Source organism: Vigna angularis, chromosome 10 (assembly GCF_016808095.1).
Source record: "Vigna angularis cultivar LongXiaoDou No.4 chromosome 10, ASM1680809v1, whole genome shotgun sequence".
NCBI lineage: Eukaryota > Viridiplantae > Streptophyta > Magnoliopsida > Fabales > Fabaceae > Vigna > Vigna angularis.
This window is the reverse complement of record NC_068979.1, coordinates 3,243,163-3,258,743: the sequence shown is the minus strand read 5'-3', so window position 1 is coordinate 3,258,743 and position 15,581 is coordinate 3,243,163. Positions and strand designations below refer to the sequence as shown.

Below are 15,581 nucleotides of genomic sequence, written 5' to 3'. Positions count from 1 at the left end.
CGTCACATATTGTACTATTTTACTCGGTTCATTTCGTAAATCCAATAGTAACTCTCTTCGTTTTATTCTGTTCTGAACGGGAGAATCATCGATCTTTTTTTCTTATCGTTCGTTCTCGTTATGAAGAGGGCTGAACGTTCGTTATTTTATGTCCCTGTAACTGATGGTGAAACTGATAATAAAGTGGAAGATTATAAAGGATGAATAGTATATGAGATGAATAAACGATTGTGGTTTTTGAACGAGCGTTCCAGGGAGGAACGACTCATGTATTGAATATTGGAAATTGGTGAAGTATGACTGTGGTTATGCTAATGCTGGCAGTTCATCCTGATGTTCCATGAGTACTCGTCCTCACGTAGAGGGGGTAGGTCATGTGTGGGAACGGCAGGAGGTCCTAGTCCTTAGGGGTACTTTGGATAGGGCTAACCTCGGGTGGCAGCTGTTGAGTGTATCCCAGTTACTACATCACCCAGGTGCAAGAACGCCTGTAGCTACACAGATTCATACAGTCCGCACGGTCCGTCTAATGATAGTTTTCGTATTGATATATATATATATATATATATATATATATATATATATATATATATATATATATATGTTGAACCATTCTTGTGTTGTTGAAATGTTTAATTTATATGTTGATGTGTGAATTAAATTACTTAAGCTTACCCTGTGTTTTCTTGTGTTGTCTCGTCCTTGTACGTCCGTCTTGTCATTGCGATGATCATCCGTGTGGATGTGAGCAGAAGGAGACGCCTTGTTGGAGGAAGTGATTGAAGAGGAGAACCTGGTGGACGTTGAAGTTAAGGCCGAGCCTTAGATCGTCCGGTTGATTTTAGATGTTAGTTGTTTTGTTTAGATCGTTCGGTAATTGGTTTTGTAAACCGTTCGATCCTGACTTCCTTTCTTATGCTGTTAAATTGTATTCAACTCTGTACTTAACGCCGTTCGGCTGTTGAACGTTAATTTTTAGTGTAAGACTGCACTGTTAGATTATGAAATGTAATTAATTCTATTATATGGTGATTACTGTATTTTGGGATGTTACAGTTTCCCTTTAGGATTTCTTCAATTGCTTGATATGTAAAACTTTATACGGCTATTTAGTATTGTTTCTTCCAACATTTTCATGAATTTCTTTCTGTATTTATAATTTTTTTATTTTAAATTATATTATTTAGAGTATAAATTTTATTTTATATTCTGAAATGCATAATTTAAAATATAATTATTTTATTTTAGAATGTACAATTTAAAATATAAAAATATTATATTTTAAATTTTATAATTATATTTCTTTATATAATATAAAAAATATTTTTTGTTTTATATTTTAAAATATATTAATAAAAATATAAAAAATATTTTTTAAATTATATATTTTGAAATACTAAATTTATGGAATTGCATGTTGAAATTATGGAAGCACAAAATGAAAGGACTCTATTTACTTTACCTCACCCAAAAATACAAGGTCTACGAAGAAGATCCACCAAAATCAGTTAACTTGCACAAACGAAAAAAAAAGATAAAAAAAAATTCACTGTGGGCACAAAGATTGAGTTTGGGCCCTTGGAAGAGAGAGTTGTTATTCACACTCCTCTTTTCAAATTAAGAGTGATGTTTCCTCCACCCTCTCATATTCTCCCTGCACCTTCTCAATTTTTTTTAAATTCTAAATTTATCCTTTTTACTTTTTATTTTTTAAAATTCTAATCCTATTCCTAATCCCCTCTTACTTTCACTTTTCCTATTCTAATCTTATTCTTAATCCCTTCTTACTTTCACTTTCTCTTTTACTCTCAGCAGCAAGCCCCCACCCCCTATTGTCATTTTCTCTCTTTCTCTTAATTTCCACCTCTTTTAACACAATATTTTTCATTTTCTTTCAAATTTCGCGAGACTCATCGAACACCAAGTGATCATCGAAGAGAAGTTCAGCTCCTGTGGCCTAAACGGTTTGATTTACAACGACAAGAGTTATTTCTTGGTGATTCAAAGTTTCAAGTTTAAGCATAGATTTTCAAATTTGAGCATAGATTTTCAAATTTGAGCATAGATTTTCAAGTTTGGTTATTTAAAGATAATGAAGTAGGAAATAAATTTTTAGCAGATTATATTATAGAATCATGATACTTCAAAACTCACAAAAAGTTATAAATCTTTTACATTTATACCATGGTAAAAGTAAAAACGATAAATTTAAAATTAAAAGAAAAATTGGGAAAGTGTAGGGAAAAGATTGGGTAAGGGAAGGAGCATCACTCTGAAATTAAAATGTTATATAACCATCATGTCTATAATAGATTAAAAAGTCTTAAAAGACCAACTATAATAATAATTACATCACTACTACCATAATCTTCTTCATCACCACCTACGGCAATAATAATTAAAAAAGTCTTAATCTAATTATTATTTATACAAGTAAAATTAGTATATTTTGTTTTTACAATTATATATTTTAAAATAGTTATATTCATTCATATATATATATATATATATATATATATATATATATATATATATATATTTTAAAATATATAATTGTAAAAACAAAATATATATATATATATATATATATATATATATATATATATATATATATATATATATATATATATATATATATATATATATATATATATATGCGCGCGCGCGCGCGTGATAACTTAAACAATGTTTAAAAATAAAATCACATATGTCAGTCATCAAATCTCATATGTTCTTAAAAGTCATTGTGATTATAATATTTTATGTTAATCATATTTTTTGAGGAAAAGCTATATTAATTAGTCACTGCCAAAATTCACCAAATCAAATTAAACTATATGGTGATAATAATGATATCTCTGAAAGCAAAATTTTACCATATTTTCATCTTTTATTTCTCTAAAATTGATAGAATGTATATGAACTAGACTTCAAGATATTGAAATATATTAAGAAAATATAGTATTTATTAAGTGTTTAAATTTCAAGTTGACTATCCTTAAACAATGATAATTAGCATGCCTAAAATACTATAAAGTATAAACAAATGAATATAGTGTGAAGGTTAAAGTTAATAAATCACTTACAATATATATATATATATATATATATATATATATATATATATATATATATATATATATTTAAAAAAAAAGTGAGGGAGCCAAAGTCCCAAACTATCAACTGTTTTAGGGTTTAGATTAGTGATAACTGATCATGGTTTTTTTTTATTAGCCAAAGGATAAGTGATCATGGTGGTAATAGAATGATTTATATAGAAATTTCTTCAAGATTGTTTTTATAAATATTTTAGAGATTTACTTGCATCAAATTTTAATTTTAATCATTTATTATTTAAAAATTTAATAGAACGATTACTGTTATTAATCTTTTGAAACGTAACAAATGTTCCTTGAGTTATTATCTAATGAGGTAAGACACGTGAATATATAATTAAGTTGTTCATAAATATATATTAAATTAATCATACTATATATGTTTTTGTATTATTTGAATAAATGAAAATGTAGTGTGATTCTGTGTTGTGCTGAGTTCCTTGTTTCTCGCAGGATGATAAGTAACATGAAACTGCGAAAACACAAACTGTCATCAGTGGCATACGTTGTTATTATACCTATATATAAGCGGAAATTAATACAAGGGAAAACCAAACTTACCGCCCACAGAAAATAGATTCATCTGACCCAACTATGGAATTGTGGCAACCTAAATATTCCGCCACAGAACATTTTCTCCTGTTCCCATCGTTGAAACTTTCAATATCATGACTTTTTACTCTCTAAAGGTCGTATTTGAACAAAAGGTACGCTAATTAAAAGAACTTCCCGAAATTTGTTTGCAATTAATTCAGTTTAATTTAGTCAACGAACTGTAACTAAAAGTATAAATAATACCTTTTTAATTATATTCTCACTACTTATTTTTGCATGTGTTAGTAATTTTTGCATGACAGGCAAAAATTGGTGCAACTTTGGGTGGCTACAAATCTAACTGTGGTAGGCTGTGGTAGAAACAAGTTCATAAAAGTCATCGAATAGTCATGCAAATGACATCAAACCTACATGTTCTTCTTTTCCCTCTTGTACACGCATAATGTAGTGTTTGAAAAGGCATTTTGATTCTGGATCCCCCTCTGAAGGCAACCTACTGTAGCAAGAAAGTTTGAAGAGACCATGAGCAATAGAGACACATAATGGCCCCACAAAAGTTTAGATCCCAACCACCCACATCTCATTTACGATCAACGGAGAAAGGTAAGAATTGACCATTGAAAAGCATTTGCTTCTTCCAAAACCACTTACTTTAGTCCCAAGTTTTCTGTGCTCATCGCTTTCACACCATTACTATAAATACACTATATATGTGCATGCCCTTACAACACAACAACAGATAAATCCATCTTATAATCTTCATTCACATATTTTTGTTCTAGATAATCAAAACAATGGCAATGCACAAGAGCAGTTCCGGTTCAGCATTGGGTCCAGGAGGCTTAGACCTAACTCAGGCCTTCTTTAAGTCCGTCATGAACGCTGCACCTTCTTCTCCCACAAAACGCCACACCAAAATCTCCGTTATTGGTGCCGGAAACGTCGGAATGGCCATAGCCCAAACCATCCTCACTCAGGATCTCACCGACGAGCTTGTCCTCGTCGATGCCATTCCTGATAAACTCCGCGGCGAGATGCTCGATCTCCAGCACGCCGCCGCCTTCCTCCCCCGCACCAGAATTCAGGCCTCAACCGACTACTCCGTCACTGCGGGCTCCGACCTCTGCATTGTCACCGCCGGTGCCCGCCAAATCCACGGCGAGTCCAGGCTGAACCTCCTACAAAGGAACGTCACCCTCTTTCAGAAAATCATACCCCCTTTGGTTCGTTACTCTCCCGACACCATTCTCCTTATCGTTTCGAATCCCGTGGACGTGCTCACTTACGTGGCATGGAAACTCTCTGGTTTCCCTTCGAACCGTGTCATCGGGTCCGGCACTAACTTGGACTCCTCACGCTTTCGTTTCCTCATCGCCGATCATCTTGATGTTAACGCTCAAGATGTCCAGGTTAATTACCTTTTCAAGCATTTGATTATAAATAACCTTAATATAGTTCCATCATTAGGTGAATGTTGGTTTCTTATAGGCTTTTATAGTGGGAGAACACGGTGACAGCTCAGTGGCTTTGTGGTCTAGCATTAGTGTTGGGGGTGTTCCAGTGCTGAGCTTTTTGGAGAAACAGGAAATTACGTACGAGAAGGAAATGTTGGAGAGCATACACAAAGAAGTTACAGAGAGTGCTTACGAGGTTATAAGTCTGAAAGGGTACACTTCTTGGGCGATAGGATACTCGGTGGCAAACTTGGCACGAAGCATTCTTAGGGACCAAAGGAGGGTCCACCCTGTGTCGGTTCTTGCAAAGGGTTTCTATGATATCGATGGCGAAGTTTTTCTTAGCTTGCCTGCGCAACTTGGAAGAGGAGGGATATTGGGTGTCACCAATGTTCATTTCACTGAAGAAGAGAAACACAGGCTTATGAATTCAGCTACCACAATCCTCCAAGTTCAGAATCAGTTGACTATTTGATCATTTCTTAGATATACCCCCTTTTGTCCTTTTTCTTTTTTCCCAAGTTTTTCTAAGAGGTAATTTAAAAACAATAAAACATATTTAAACCATAAATACCTACAATAAAAAATCTCTATTCAAGAAGAAATAGATTATAATTGGGATTCAAAATATGTAAAGAACAATAGTGTATCGTAATGTTTTTCCCATTTTTTTTTTCTTTTTCTCTATATATGATATCATCATGTTGCAATAAGCGAGATATTTTCTATGTAAAATTTCAGTGAAATATTTTGTGCCAAATCCTCTTAAAATATAAATGTATATAATTGGAAAAGTTGTGTAATGTTGATGTTACTATTAACTTAATTTAAAATGTTTATACATAAATACATATATATTATTACCGATTTGAAATTTTGTATTAAATTATAAATCTTCCGAAATTTCTTCTTTTTTTTTTAAGTCATCATTATGTTAATTTAATAAACTGATAAATTTAGCTGATAGTTATAATTATATTTTCTTAGTTCTCGCTTAAAATCAGACCTGCGATAAATTTCACCATATGACAAATGATATTACAGTTTATTTTGTAATAAGTTAGCTAGTACATAAATCAATCAATTATTTTAGTAATAGACTCGCTAATTCACAGGTATATGAAACTAATTAATTATGTATTGATTGATCTATTTTAATTTTTTTATATAAAATAGCTCTCTATATGGGCTAACAATTCAAACTTACGTAAAGTAAAATCAAACTTACGAATGCATTTATTAGGCTTATTGGTCAAGGAGACATTTTTTACAAGCATCCGGCAAAAAATTTAATTTTGATTTATCGATTATAAAAGTATAATATATTTGTTCAATCTTACATACAAGAAAAATAAAACAATACCTCAATATATTGAATATTGATTGAATTTATCTCAATATGTATATCTTAAAAAATAATTTAACTAAATATTTATTTTCATTGATTTTATTTTATTTTTTCATATGAAGTGTCGAAGAGTAATTAAAGAAACATTTTAAAATGAAATGAAAATAATAAAATTAATTTCTACTTCTTAACCATTTTAAATTATTATGAACAAACTTTTTTTCATTGTTAGAGACAAAAATAATAGGCAGTTGCTCCCTCCACCACCACCGAATGCTTCTTGTACCACCCCATACTAATTTTGCCTTTCTCTAAAACGGATGTCAACATCCATTTCACCTTCATTCAACGGATGTTAACATCCATCCATTCACATATTTTATATTTTAATTTATTATTTTTATTTAAAAAAGAAAAAAAACCTTCAACGGATGTGGCGACATCCGTTAACGGATTGCCACATCCGTTTTAATAATATAGAACGGATGTGTCTACACTTATCCTACTTGATTGTTTACTCCATAATTTGTAATCTTAACTGTACGCAAATTAACACATGCAATGGATTTTACTGCGATCAATTCAAACCAAACTCTAACTCGAAACCAAAAATGTGGACTGAGAACTGGAGTGGATGGTTAGTGTCCTTGCTATATAAATCATTTAGTTATTTGAATGTCATACTCAAAATATGATCTGATTGATTGTGTAGCACTTTCTCAATCAACTCTACTTTTCTTTTTTGTTGTAACCTTTTGAATTCTGTGAAACTGTAGGTTTCTTTCGTTTGGTGGTGCTGTGCCTTACAGACCAGTGCAAGATCTTGCTTTTGCTGTGGCACGCTTTTACCAGCGAGGTGGAACTTTTCAGAATTACTACATGGTGATACAATATTGCATGTTGTTTAATGATTTAAGCTATTCAAGATAGGAAAAGAGCTTATGCTTTCTACTTTTTCTGTTCCTTGCTTGGAAAAAGTACCATGGAGGGACTAATTTTGGCCGAACTACTGGTGGACCTTTCATCTCTACTAGTTATGATTATGATGCTCCAATTGATGAGTATGGTATGGATTCTTTAAACCTTTGTATCTCATATTAATTGTCGATTCTATAGAATTATATAAACTGATCAAGTTTGATTCTATATGAAGTCATGAAGATGAGCGAACAGTTTTACAATGAAAATATATTAATTTTAAAACTTAAAAAAACTAAAAACTTAAAAAAAAAAAAACTAAACGGATTTGAGACATCCGTTAAAGAATTTTTTCTTCAACGGATGTCGACATCCGTTCAAGAGAAAAGGAGGAGGTGTAGGATATTTTAAAATATTAAGAGTAGTTTTGAAATTTAAGAAAAGTGTGGTGGTACAGGAAGCAATGTGTAGTGGTGTAGGAAGTAACCTCCAAAATAATATTGATATTTAAAAAGTATGGGCTTTCATGTGGAAAACATGGGAGTACAGAAAGAACTTTTCCTTGTTACAGTGTGGATCATACCAACATTCCAAGAGTTATTATTGGGCCCAAGTGGTTTATATTCAGAGTGTTTCATCCTACACCTCCAAGATATCATCCTGCACCTCTAAAAATTACATTTTTAACCTTCTAACATCTCATCCTTCACCTCCAACTTTTTCAAAATTTTGATTTTCAACTTTAATGAATATTTTTTCATTTTCTTTTCTTTCTTATTCACCACCTTAATAATAATTTAATTTAATTTAAAATTTAAATATTATTTAATATAATTTTATATTTTAATAATTATTAAAATATAATTTATATTATAATAATAATTGTATTAAAAACTTATAAATAAAATAATAAAAATAAAATTAATAATAATAAAAATAAATATCTATAATCATGTATTTAAATATATTAAATTATATTAAAATATTAAATTAAATTCAATAATTATTAAAGTTAAAAAAACAAAATTTTGAAAAGATTTGTTAATCGAATTAATCCAAAGTATCTATTGCTTCGTATTCAAATTTGATCTCCTTCCATACTTCGCAAGCAGCAGCTAATTCAGGACTCCATTTGCTAGATATCCAATAAGTAATGTTACGGATATCCATATCCGATGAACAATTGTTTTTAGAAATTTATTTTTTATTTAAATTTTAATAATTATTTAATTTAATTTAATATTTTAATATAATTTAAATTTATTTAAATATTTTATTTAATATAATTTTATTTGATTTTAAATAAATAATTATTTTTAAAATTTTGTCTTTTATTTAAATTTTAATAAATATTTAATTTATTTTAGTATTTTAATATAATTTAATATATTTAAATATATTAAATATTTTATTTAATATAATTTTTTATTTATTGTTATTATTTTTATTTTAATTATTTTATTTTTATACTTTTAATATAACTAATATTATAATATAAATCATATTTTAATAATTATTAAAATATAAATTATATTAAATAATATTTGAATTTTAAATTTAATTATTGTTAAGGTGGTGTAGAGTGTTTTTAATAAGAAAAAGAAGAAAATGAAAAGATATTTTTTAAAGTTAAAAATGAAATTTTTGAAAAAGTTGAAGGTGTAGGATAAGAATGAAATGTTAGAAGGTTAAAAGTGAAATTTTTGAAGGTGTAGGATGAAACACTCTTGTATTTAAGAAATTATCGTACTTCCTTGTATACTATGTCATGCCAACCTTAGTTAATTATTATTTACATTCATAATTCCTAACAGGATATATTATGAAATAGAAAACGTACATAAAAAAACTATAAAGATTAGTAGAATGATATCGTAGGACGATTTAAAATTATTCTTTGAATAAATGATTCATTTTCTTAATGAAACAAAGCGAATAGAAAGACATTAATAAAATAAAGTAAAATTGATAGACCCTCCATGCAGGGAACCAAATATTTCATAGGTTATGTCTATCCCTCTTGATTTGATGGCACTAAACCCACGTGCCAGTTTCACTCTTCCGAAAAGGTGGTCTACAAGGCATTTCCCATATGGAATAACTTAAAAAAATTAATATTCTTATTGTAACAGTAAAATATATTTGAAATGATTCGACTTTACAAGACATAAAAATAGGTTTTTTATTTTATATTTTTATTTGAAATTATTTTTAATGTTAATTAAAATAAATATTTACATGAAATTAACTTATTAAAGAAAAAAGTAAGAAATTAAAACATTAAACATTAAAAACTTATTTAGAACTCTTTCAACCTTAATTCACTATTTAAGTTATGTATCTTTAATTTTTGATAAAATGACTATTATGCACCGTGGTAAAAATATCGATTTAAAATTAGAAATTTGTTTGATTTTTCATTCAATTTTGAAATTAGATAATCGAATTTCTTCAAACAGTGTTTTCAAAAAACAGTGGGAATTTTGAAAATGGTGAAGTAGTTGGAGAGAGTTGAGTGAATATTGATTTTGTTTTAGTGAAAGTGAAAGATTGCAAAAGGTCCCCACCCTAGTTGAGTTGGGAATCTGAATTCAGGTATTTCCACATGAACGTATCAATTTGCATATTCCGCTAAATTCCCACTTTGCCCTCTCCCCACGCCACCTCCACACACTTCTCAAATTCCAATTAACCCAATATCAAACCGACCAACCATGTCTCATTATGTTTCATGTCACATGATTAATAGTATATAAGTCAGTATTATCTCATAAATCATTTTTATAAAGTCAACTTAAACTTAAAACTCATTTTTTAACACAATATCAAAACATAACTAAATTATAACATATTATAACAAAGTTTAATATTTTTTAACAAATAATTAATGGTCAATTTCTCTCATTTTTTTATAAGTTTTTCCCTACTACCATGTTTATCACCTTTTAATAATTCCAAACAAACTACTTATTTATTATCCATTTCAACGCTACTTGTCTAGCTAACCATATCCAAAACCACCGTAAGCACGTCTTCAAACACATCACAATTCAAGTGATGGACACATGCTCATGAACTTGTGAGCCAAACAAACAAATTCCATGAGCATCAACAAATACCATTACATTGTTTATCTCACCCCAGATATACTAGTATATACTTTATACACAATAACAATCAATTATTACTAATAATTAATACCCAATCACATATATAGTCAACCCTTTTATTATCCAAAATTATTAACATATATTTCGTCATATCCTTTTTTTTTAATCGATGAAAAAGAAAAAATATGAACGACCAGGTGAGAGATAGAGATTCAATGCGCCTACATTTCTTCTTCATCTCATAATACTATTTTTTTTAATGTGATATAGTCTATGATTACGAAACTTGTATTAATGACAACCTTGTTAGAAAAAACATAGCACAAGTCTAATAAAACAATTGCTCAATTCCTTGCCTAAAAAAAGTAGAGAAGGCGATAAGGTTAACATGTTTATTGATTTCTCATGTACTATAGGTTCTCCTCTCTCTTCCATTATGTTTAATTTTGATATTTGTTTATGATTATATTAGTAATTTGTAGGAGACGAGGGAAACAAGTTGTGTAAATAATATGATGGTAGCTTCTTATTAAAGTGGAATTATTGATCCACGTGTTGCGTTGAGCAGGTAATGGATCTTTTGAAGAACGCGAAAAGCCGATTTGTGAGAGCTTCCTAAAAGAGCCAACTATCATCCATTCATTAATCAAACTCATTATATTAATTTCTTCCACCCAATCACTGATAGTCTTCAAGAGAAAACAGGTTTGAAATTCTCTGTGAAAGGCAACAAATCTTACGTGTCAATGTTGCTCTTTTGCCTTATTTGTATTAATTAATCAAATTCACACATATTTAGAGTTTGACTTCTGACTTCAGTCATTAGATGTTAAATTAACACAAATATAAAATGAAATTAAACTCCAAATGGATTATGTCACTGGCCGCCCAATAAAGTACTTTCGTCATTATTCCTGTTTGCCAAAACTCGACTTCATTAAGGCTTTTTAATTTCTTTTAATTACTTTTGTTTCCATAATAATAAATTAGTAGCATCGACATCAACTACATAACTATGGTTCCTCAGAATAAAATTGTGGTTATAATAGACCCGCGTGTCCATGTCCCAAATGCTTATCACCATTTATCGATGAAAACTTATCTTAGTTTAAAGGACGAAGAAGGAAAAAGAAAAAGTCTTTGCTGAAGTATATATATATATATATATATATATATATATATATATATATATATATATATATATATATATTTTAAAAAAATAAAAGTATAATTTAATTAAGTTATTTACGTAAGAAAATAGCTCAAAGAACAATGAGGAAAAATATAGATATTTGTTATCACTTTAGAATAAAACTTTTATTTTAGAATAAACAAGTGTCGGGGAAGATGGGGTGCAGCGGACTTAGATTCATGGCATATTTAAAATTATTATAAAACTTAAATCATTGTCTATAAAAATTACACGTTAATATCCTTATTACTAAAGAAAATAGAATACGCTTTATCCCATTGATAAGAGATTGACTTGGATCACCGAAAGCTGCAAAGGTTGTTATCGATATAAAAACAGTATTAATGTGGCTTTAAATTTGATATATATACCTGTTCTAATTTATGTGAATTTGTGAAACAGAGAAAAAATAATATAACAAAGAGAATGAGAAAAGGAGTTGCTTTAAAGTGAATAAAAATAATTTAAAACTACTGATATAATGAATATATTTTTAAGATTTGAATAATTATTATAAATGGAATATTAAGAAAAGATGAAGAATAAAGATCAAGATGTTTCGTCACCACGACGTCAATCTCCTCCTCACTTGTGTTAACGTTTACTAATATTAGCATATTAGTTTTGTTTTTTATTCTCTTTTTCATCTACACCCAGTCATAATATTTTTTTTCTTTGGTATATATATATATATATATAATTGGCATTTTTTGAACTTAAAATTAGAACATATAAACAGTGAATAGTATTGTTATTTATGAGAGTAGACTTTCTTCTTGTTTTTGGAAGATAGAGTAGACTAATTTTTTCAACATAGTTGGTCACATGTCATTTCTTTTTAAATAGGATATTAGACAATTTATTTGAATCGTCATACAGTATTTTATTATATTAAAAGTAATCATATAAATTTTTGAAAGTGTTTTATTTACACTTTAAACCTTATATAACTCTTTAAAACAAGGTTTTCTTTTTCAATAAAAGAGAGAGAGAGAAAAAAGGATGAGGCATGTTTGAGGTACTTCTATTAAAATATATAAACCTTTATAAAGTCAAACATAGAGATAAAATTGAATGAAAATGAAGAGATATCCTCTCTTTCTCATATGCAGAAACTAAATTCATATGAAAAGCAAAAACTATTCATAGAACAAAATGTAATTAATTTAAATTTAAAAACTATATAACTAAAAATATTTCCCACTCTCTGTTATATTATATTTTGGTTTGTAATTACATTATATTTACAAAATTTGGATCTATTTAATGCAAAAAAAAACATGGAAAAACATAAAAAAAAACATTTTTCTCTTAAATTTTTTATTATAAAATAGAAAAATTAATAATTATGTTATTAAATATTGAATTTCTTGATTTTTCAAAAATAAATTATATACCACTTAAATAAAGTAGAGATAGTATATACATAAAGTTAACTGTTTTCACACTGATTAAGAACTATACATAATAATTTTTTTTTACAATGTTATCCTCAAATTACATTTATTGATAATTATATGTTCAGATTTATATATTAGATAAGATTGTTTTTTTAAATAGTAGTATCAAATAAAGTTTAATCAATTAAAACTTGTTATTTAGTTTTACATAAGTTTTTTTCTTATATTTGACTATAGAAAAGAGAAATATTTATTTTTATCCGTCTCAATTCTGAAAAGAGTTGTTCTATGTTATCTATTATTTAGAATTTTAATAGTATATTTATTTTTTGAAATAATTTTTAAATAGTTTACACGTTACATAAAAAAAATAATAAATGTTTTACCTTTATTCGTTAATAGATATAAAAAAAATCTTAAATTACAAATTAGTTTGGTACCGAAGAAAAATATTTAGTTGTGAATGAATTTGGTTATATATTGTTTTTGAAGGACATAAGTTTAAATAATTAATTTAATAAATTCTTTTATTTATATTATAATATTTTTTTATTTCATTAATTTGGTGCATTTTTTTATAAAAGTAATGACTTTAATTTCTTTCATTAAATTTGCGATGACTGTGCTTTTATTGAGAAAATAATTTGAAAGAAAGTGAGTGAATAATAGAGATGAAAAGAGAATCGTGGTGAGGTTTATATTAAAAAGTTGTGATTGGAGTAAATTTAAGATGAAAATTTGTATTTAATGTGATGAGTATAATAAATTAAAAAAACTGTTTTAATAAATAAAAATATATAATTATCATTTTATTTTTAAAATAAATGTGATATAAATTTAAATATAAATATTGAAAATTATATTAAAATGAAATTGAGCATGTCTTATTTCTCATTCATCAACTAGTGCATCCACAATGTGAAAACTACTCATCTCATAATTGAAATCACTAACCCCATTTTGCATGTAATTGTTTTTTTTTTATAAGTTAAGGATGCAATGGTTGTTTTGGAAACTAGTGTGAGCCTCGTAATAGGTTCTGCACGAGAGAATCGATTCTCGTATCCATAAAATTGGTTCTCATGTCCATCTGATTACACATTACATAAGCTGAAACAAATACATCCTAATTGATAACATATTGCCATCCATCCAATGCAAAACACTATACTGCCTTGTTGTTAAGTGTAACCAAATTGGATTTTTTTGTCATAATATATTACGGAAAAAAGAAACTAATAATAAAGCTTAATAATTGGCGTATCCTATAATCAATAGCTAACTTGGTACTATAAAGCTTGCTTATCTGGTAGCTATATTCTCGAACTCCTACAATCATCATTCATATTCAATCAATACTATATTGTTAATGTATAAACTCATACCATAAAACGGTTAAAACGATCCAATTTTTGTGTATTTTCCAAGATTAATAAATACGATCAGATTATAGTTGAAATTAAGATTTTTTTTAATAACTCACATGCTTAATATTTCACCTCTTACTTTTCTAAACATTCTTATCACAACACCATTAAATGGACAAAAATACTCATTAACAAGAAATACATATACTAAGGAATATTCATCGGTAACAACACCTACAACAAGGTCATTAATAAATTATATCATTTCAATGTCACATGTATAAATACCATTACCTCAAAGTATCAAATATACATAAAGCTTCGTTACAAAAATATCTCGGATTTTTTTACAAAAGAGGTAATTTAATTTGAAAATTGCACATTTGAGTCTCCTTTAAAATAAATTACCAAAGGGAAGTCCTGTTACACATTGACGACATTGTTTGGGAGGTTATTTTCTCTTAGTTTTTTCATCACAACGATCACTCCAAAAATCCAAAATATCAATATCAGCATTCAAATCTAGATGTATCTCAAGTTCTGGTCCCATTTCCATTTCCGATCCTTCAAATTCTAGTAGTTACTTTTCGAACCCATCATATCCCCATTATTTAAGATAGTATATTTTCGGAACCTCCAACGTTTTAACACTATGAAAAAAAGTTCTCTATATGAAACTATTATCATACAAGTCCTTGCACACCATTAATCATTTTCACAAGTTCATCAGCATTATCGTAATTTTCATGAACATAAAATTACTTTGTATCGGTTAAGCAAAGCTCGCAGTAACCGTTTATAATGTATCCATATTCATCTTATTTTATTTCAAATTACAGATTTCATTAAGAACAATTTATAATATGATAATATTTTAATTCGTTAACTATTAGCTAGTTTAGTTTATGTGTTAAGTGCTAACTTGCATAATCTACAGAAAATTGTCTTTTAGTGGTATGGTTTCGCGAAAAAGGTATCTGGGCGAATTTGTACGGACCAATTATAATTCTATTGCAGAATTACATGTCTAATTAATCTTCCATTACGAATAGGAGCTTTTTAAGTTTTCCTCAACTTATAACAAAAAGGAATACAAAGTACAATTCATATACCGATATTGA

General features: G+C 28.1%; 2 protein-coding genes across 2 annotated transcripts; both read left to right on the top strand.

Moving 5' to 3' along the window:
* Positions 1-4,408: 4,408 nt before the first annotated feature.
* LOC108334756 (L-lactate dehydrogenase B) lies at positions 4,409-5,833 on the top strand. Its single transcript, XM_017570696.2, has 2 exons — positions 4,409-5,080; positions 5,160-5,833. The coding sequence occupies exons 1-2, from the start codon at positions 4,466-4,468 to the stop codon at positions 5,598-5,600; spliced, it is 1,056 nt and encodes a 351-aa protein (XP_017426185.2). The 5' UTR covers positions 4,409-4,465; the 3' UTR covers positions 5,601-5,833.
* A 1,125-nt stretch (positions 5,834-6,958) lies between these two features.
* Positions 6,959-7,574, top strand: LOC108334755 (beta-galactosidase 6-like). Its single transcript, XM_017570695.1, has 3 exons — positions 6,959-7,110; positions 7,250-7,355; positions 7,452-7,574. Exons 1-3 carry the CDS (start codon positions 6,959-6,961, stop codon positions 7,572-7,574), a joined length of 381 nt encoding a protein of 126 aa, XP_017426184.1.
* Positions 7,575-15,581: the final 8,007 nt, after the last annotated feature.

What these genes read in the sequence shown, in the direction of transcription:
- LOC108334756 (XM_017570696.2), top strand. Translation starts at nt 4,466, where the DNA reads ATGGCAATGCACAAGAGCAGTTCCGGTTCAGCATTGGGTCCAGGAGGC. An exon ending in TTAACGCTCAAGATGTCCAG is followed by an intron (nt 5,081 to 5,159) that starts GTTAATTACCTT and finishes GGTTTCTTATAG; the next exon opens with GCTTTTATAGTGGGAGAACA.
- LOC108334755 (XM_017570695.1), top strand. Translation starts at nt 6,959, where the DNA reads ATGTGTCTACACTTATCCTACTTGATTGTTTACTCCATAATTTGTAAT. An exon ending in ACTGAGAACTGGAGTGGATG is followed by an intron (nt 7,111 to 7,249) that starts GTTAGTGTCCTT and finishes GTGAAACTGTAG; the next exon opens with GTTTCTTTCGTTTGGTGGTG. An exon ending in CTTTTCAGAATTACTACATG is followed by an intron (nt 7,356 to 7,451) that starts GTGATACAATAT and finishes GCTTGGAAAAAG; the next exon opens with TACCATGGAGGGACTAATTT.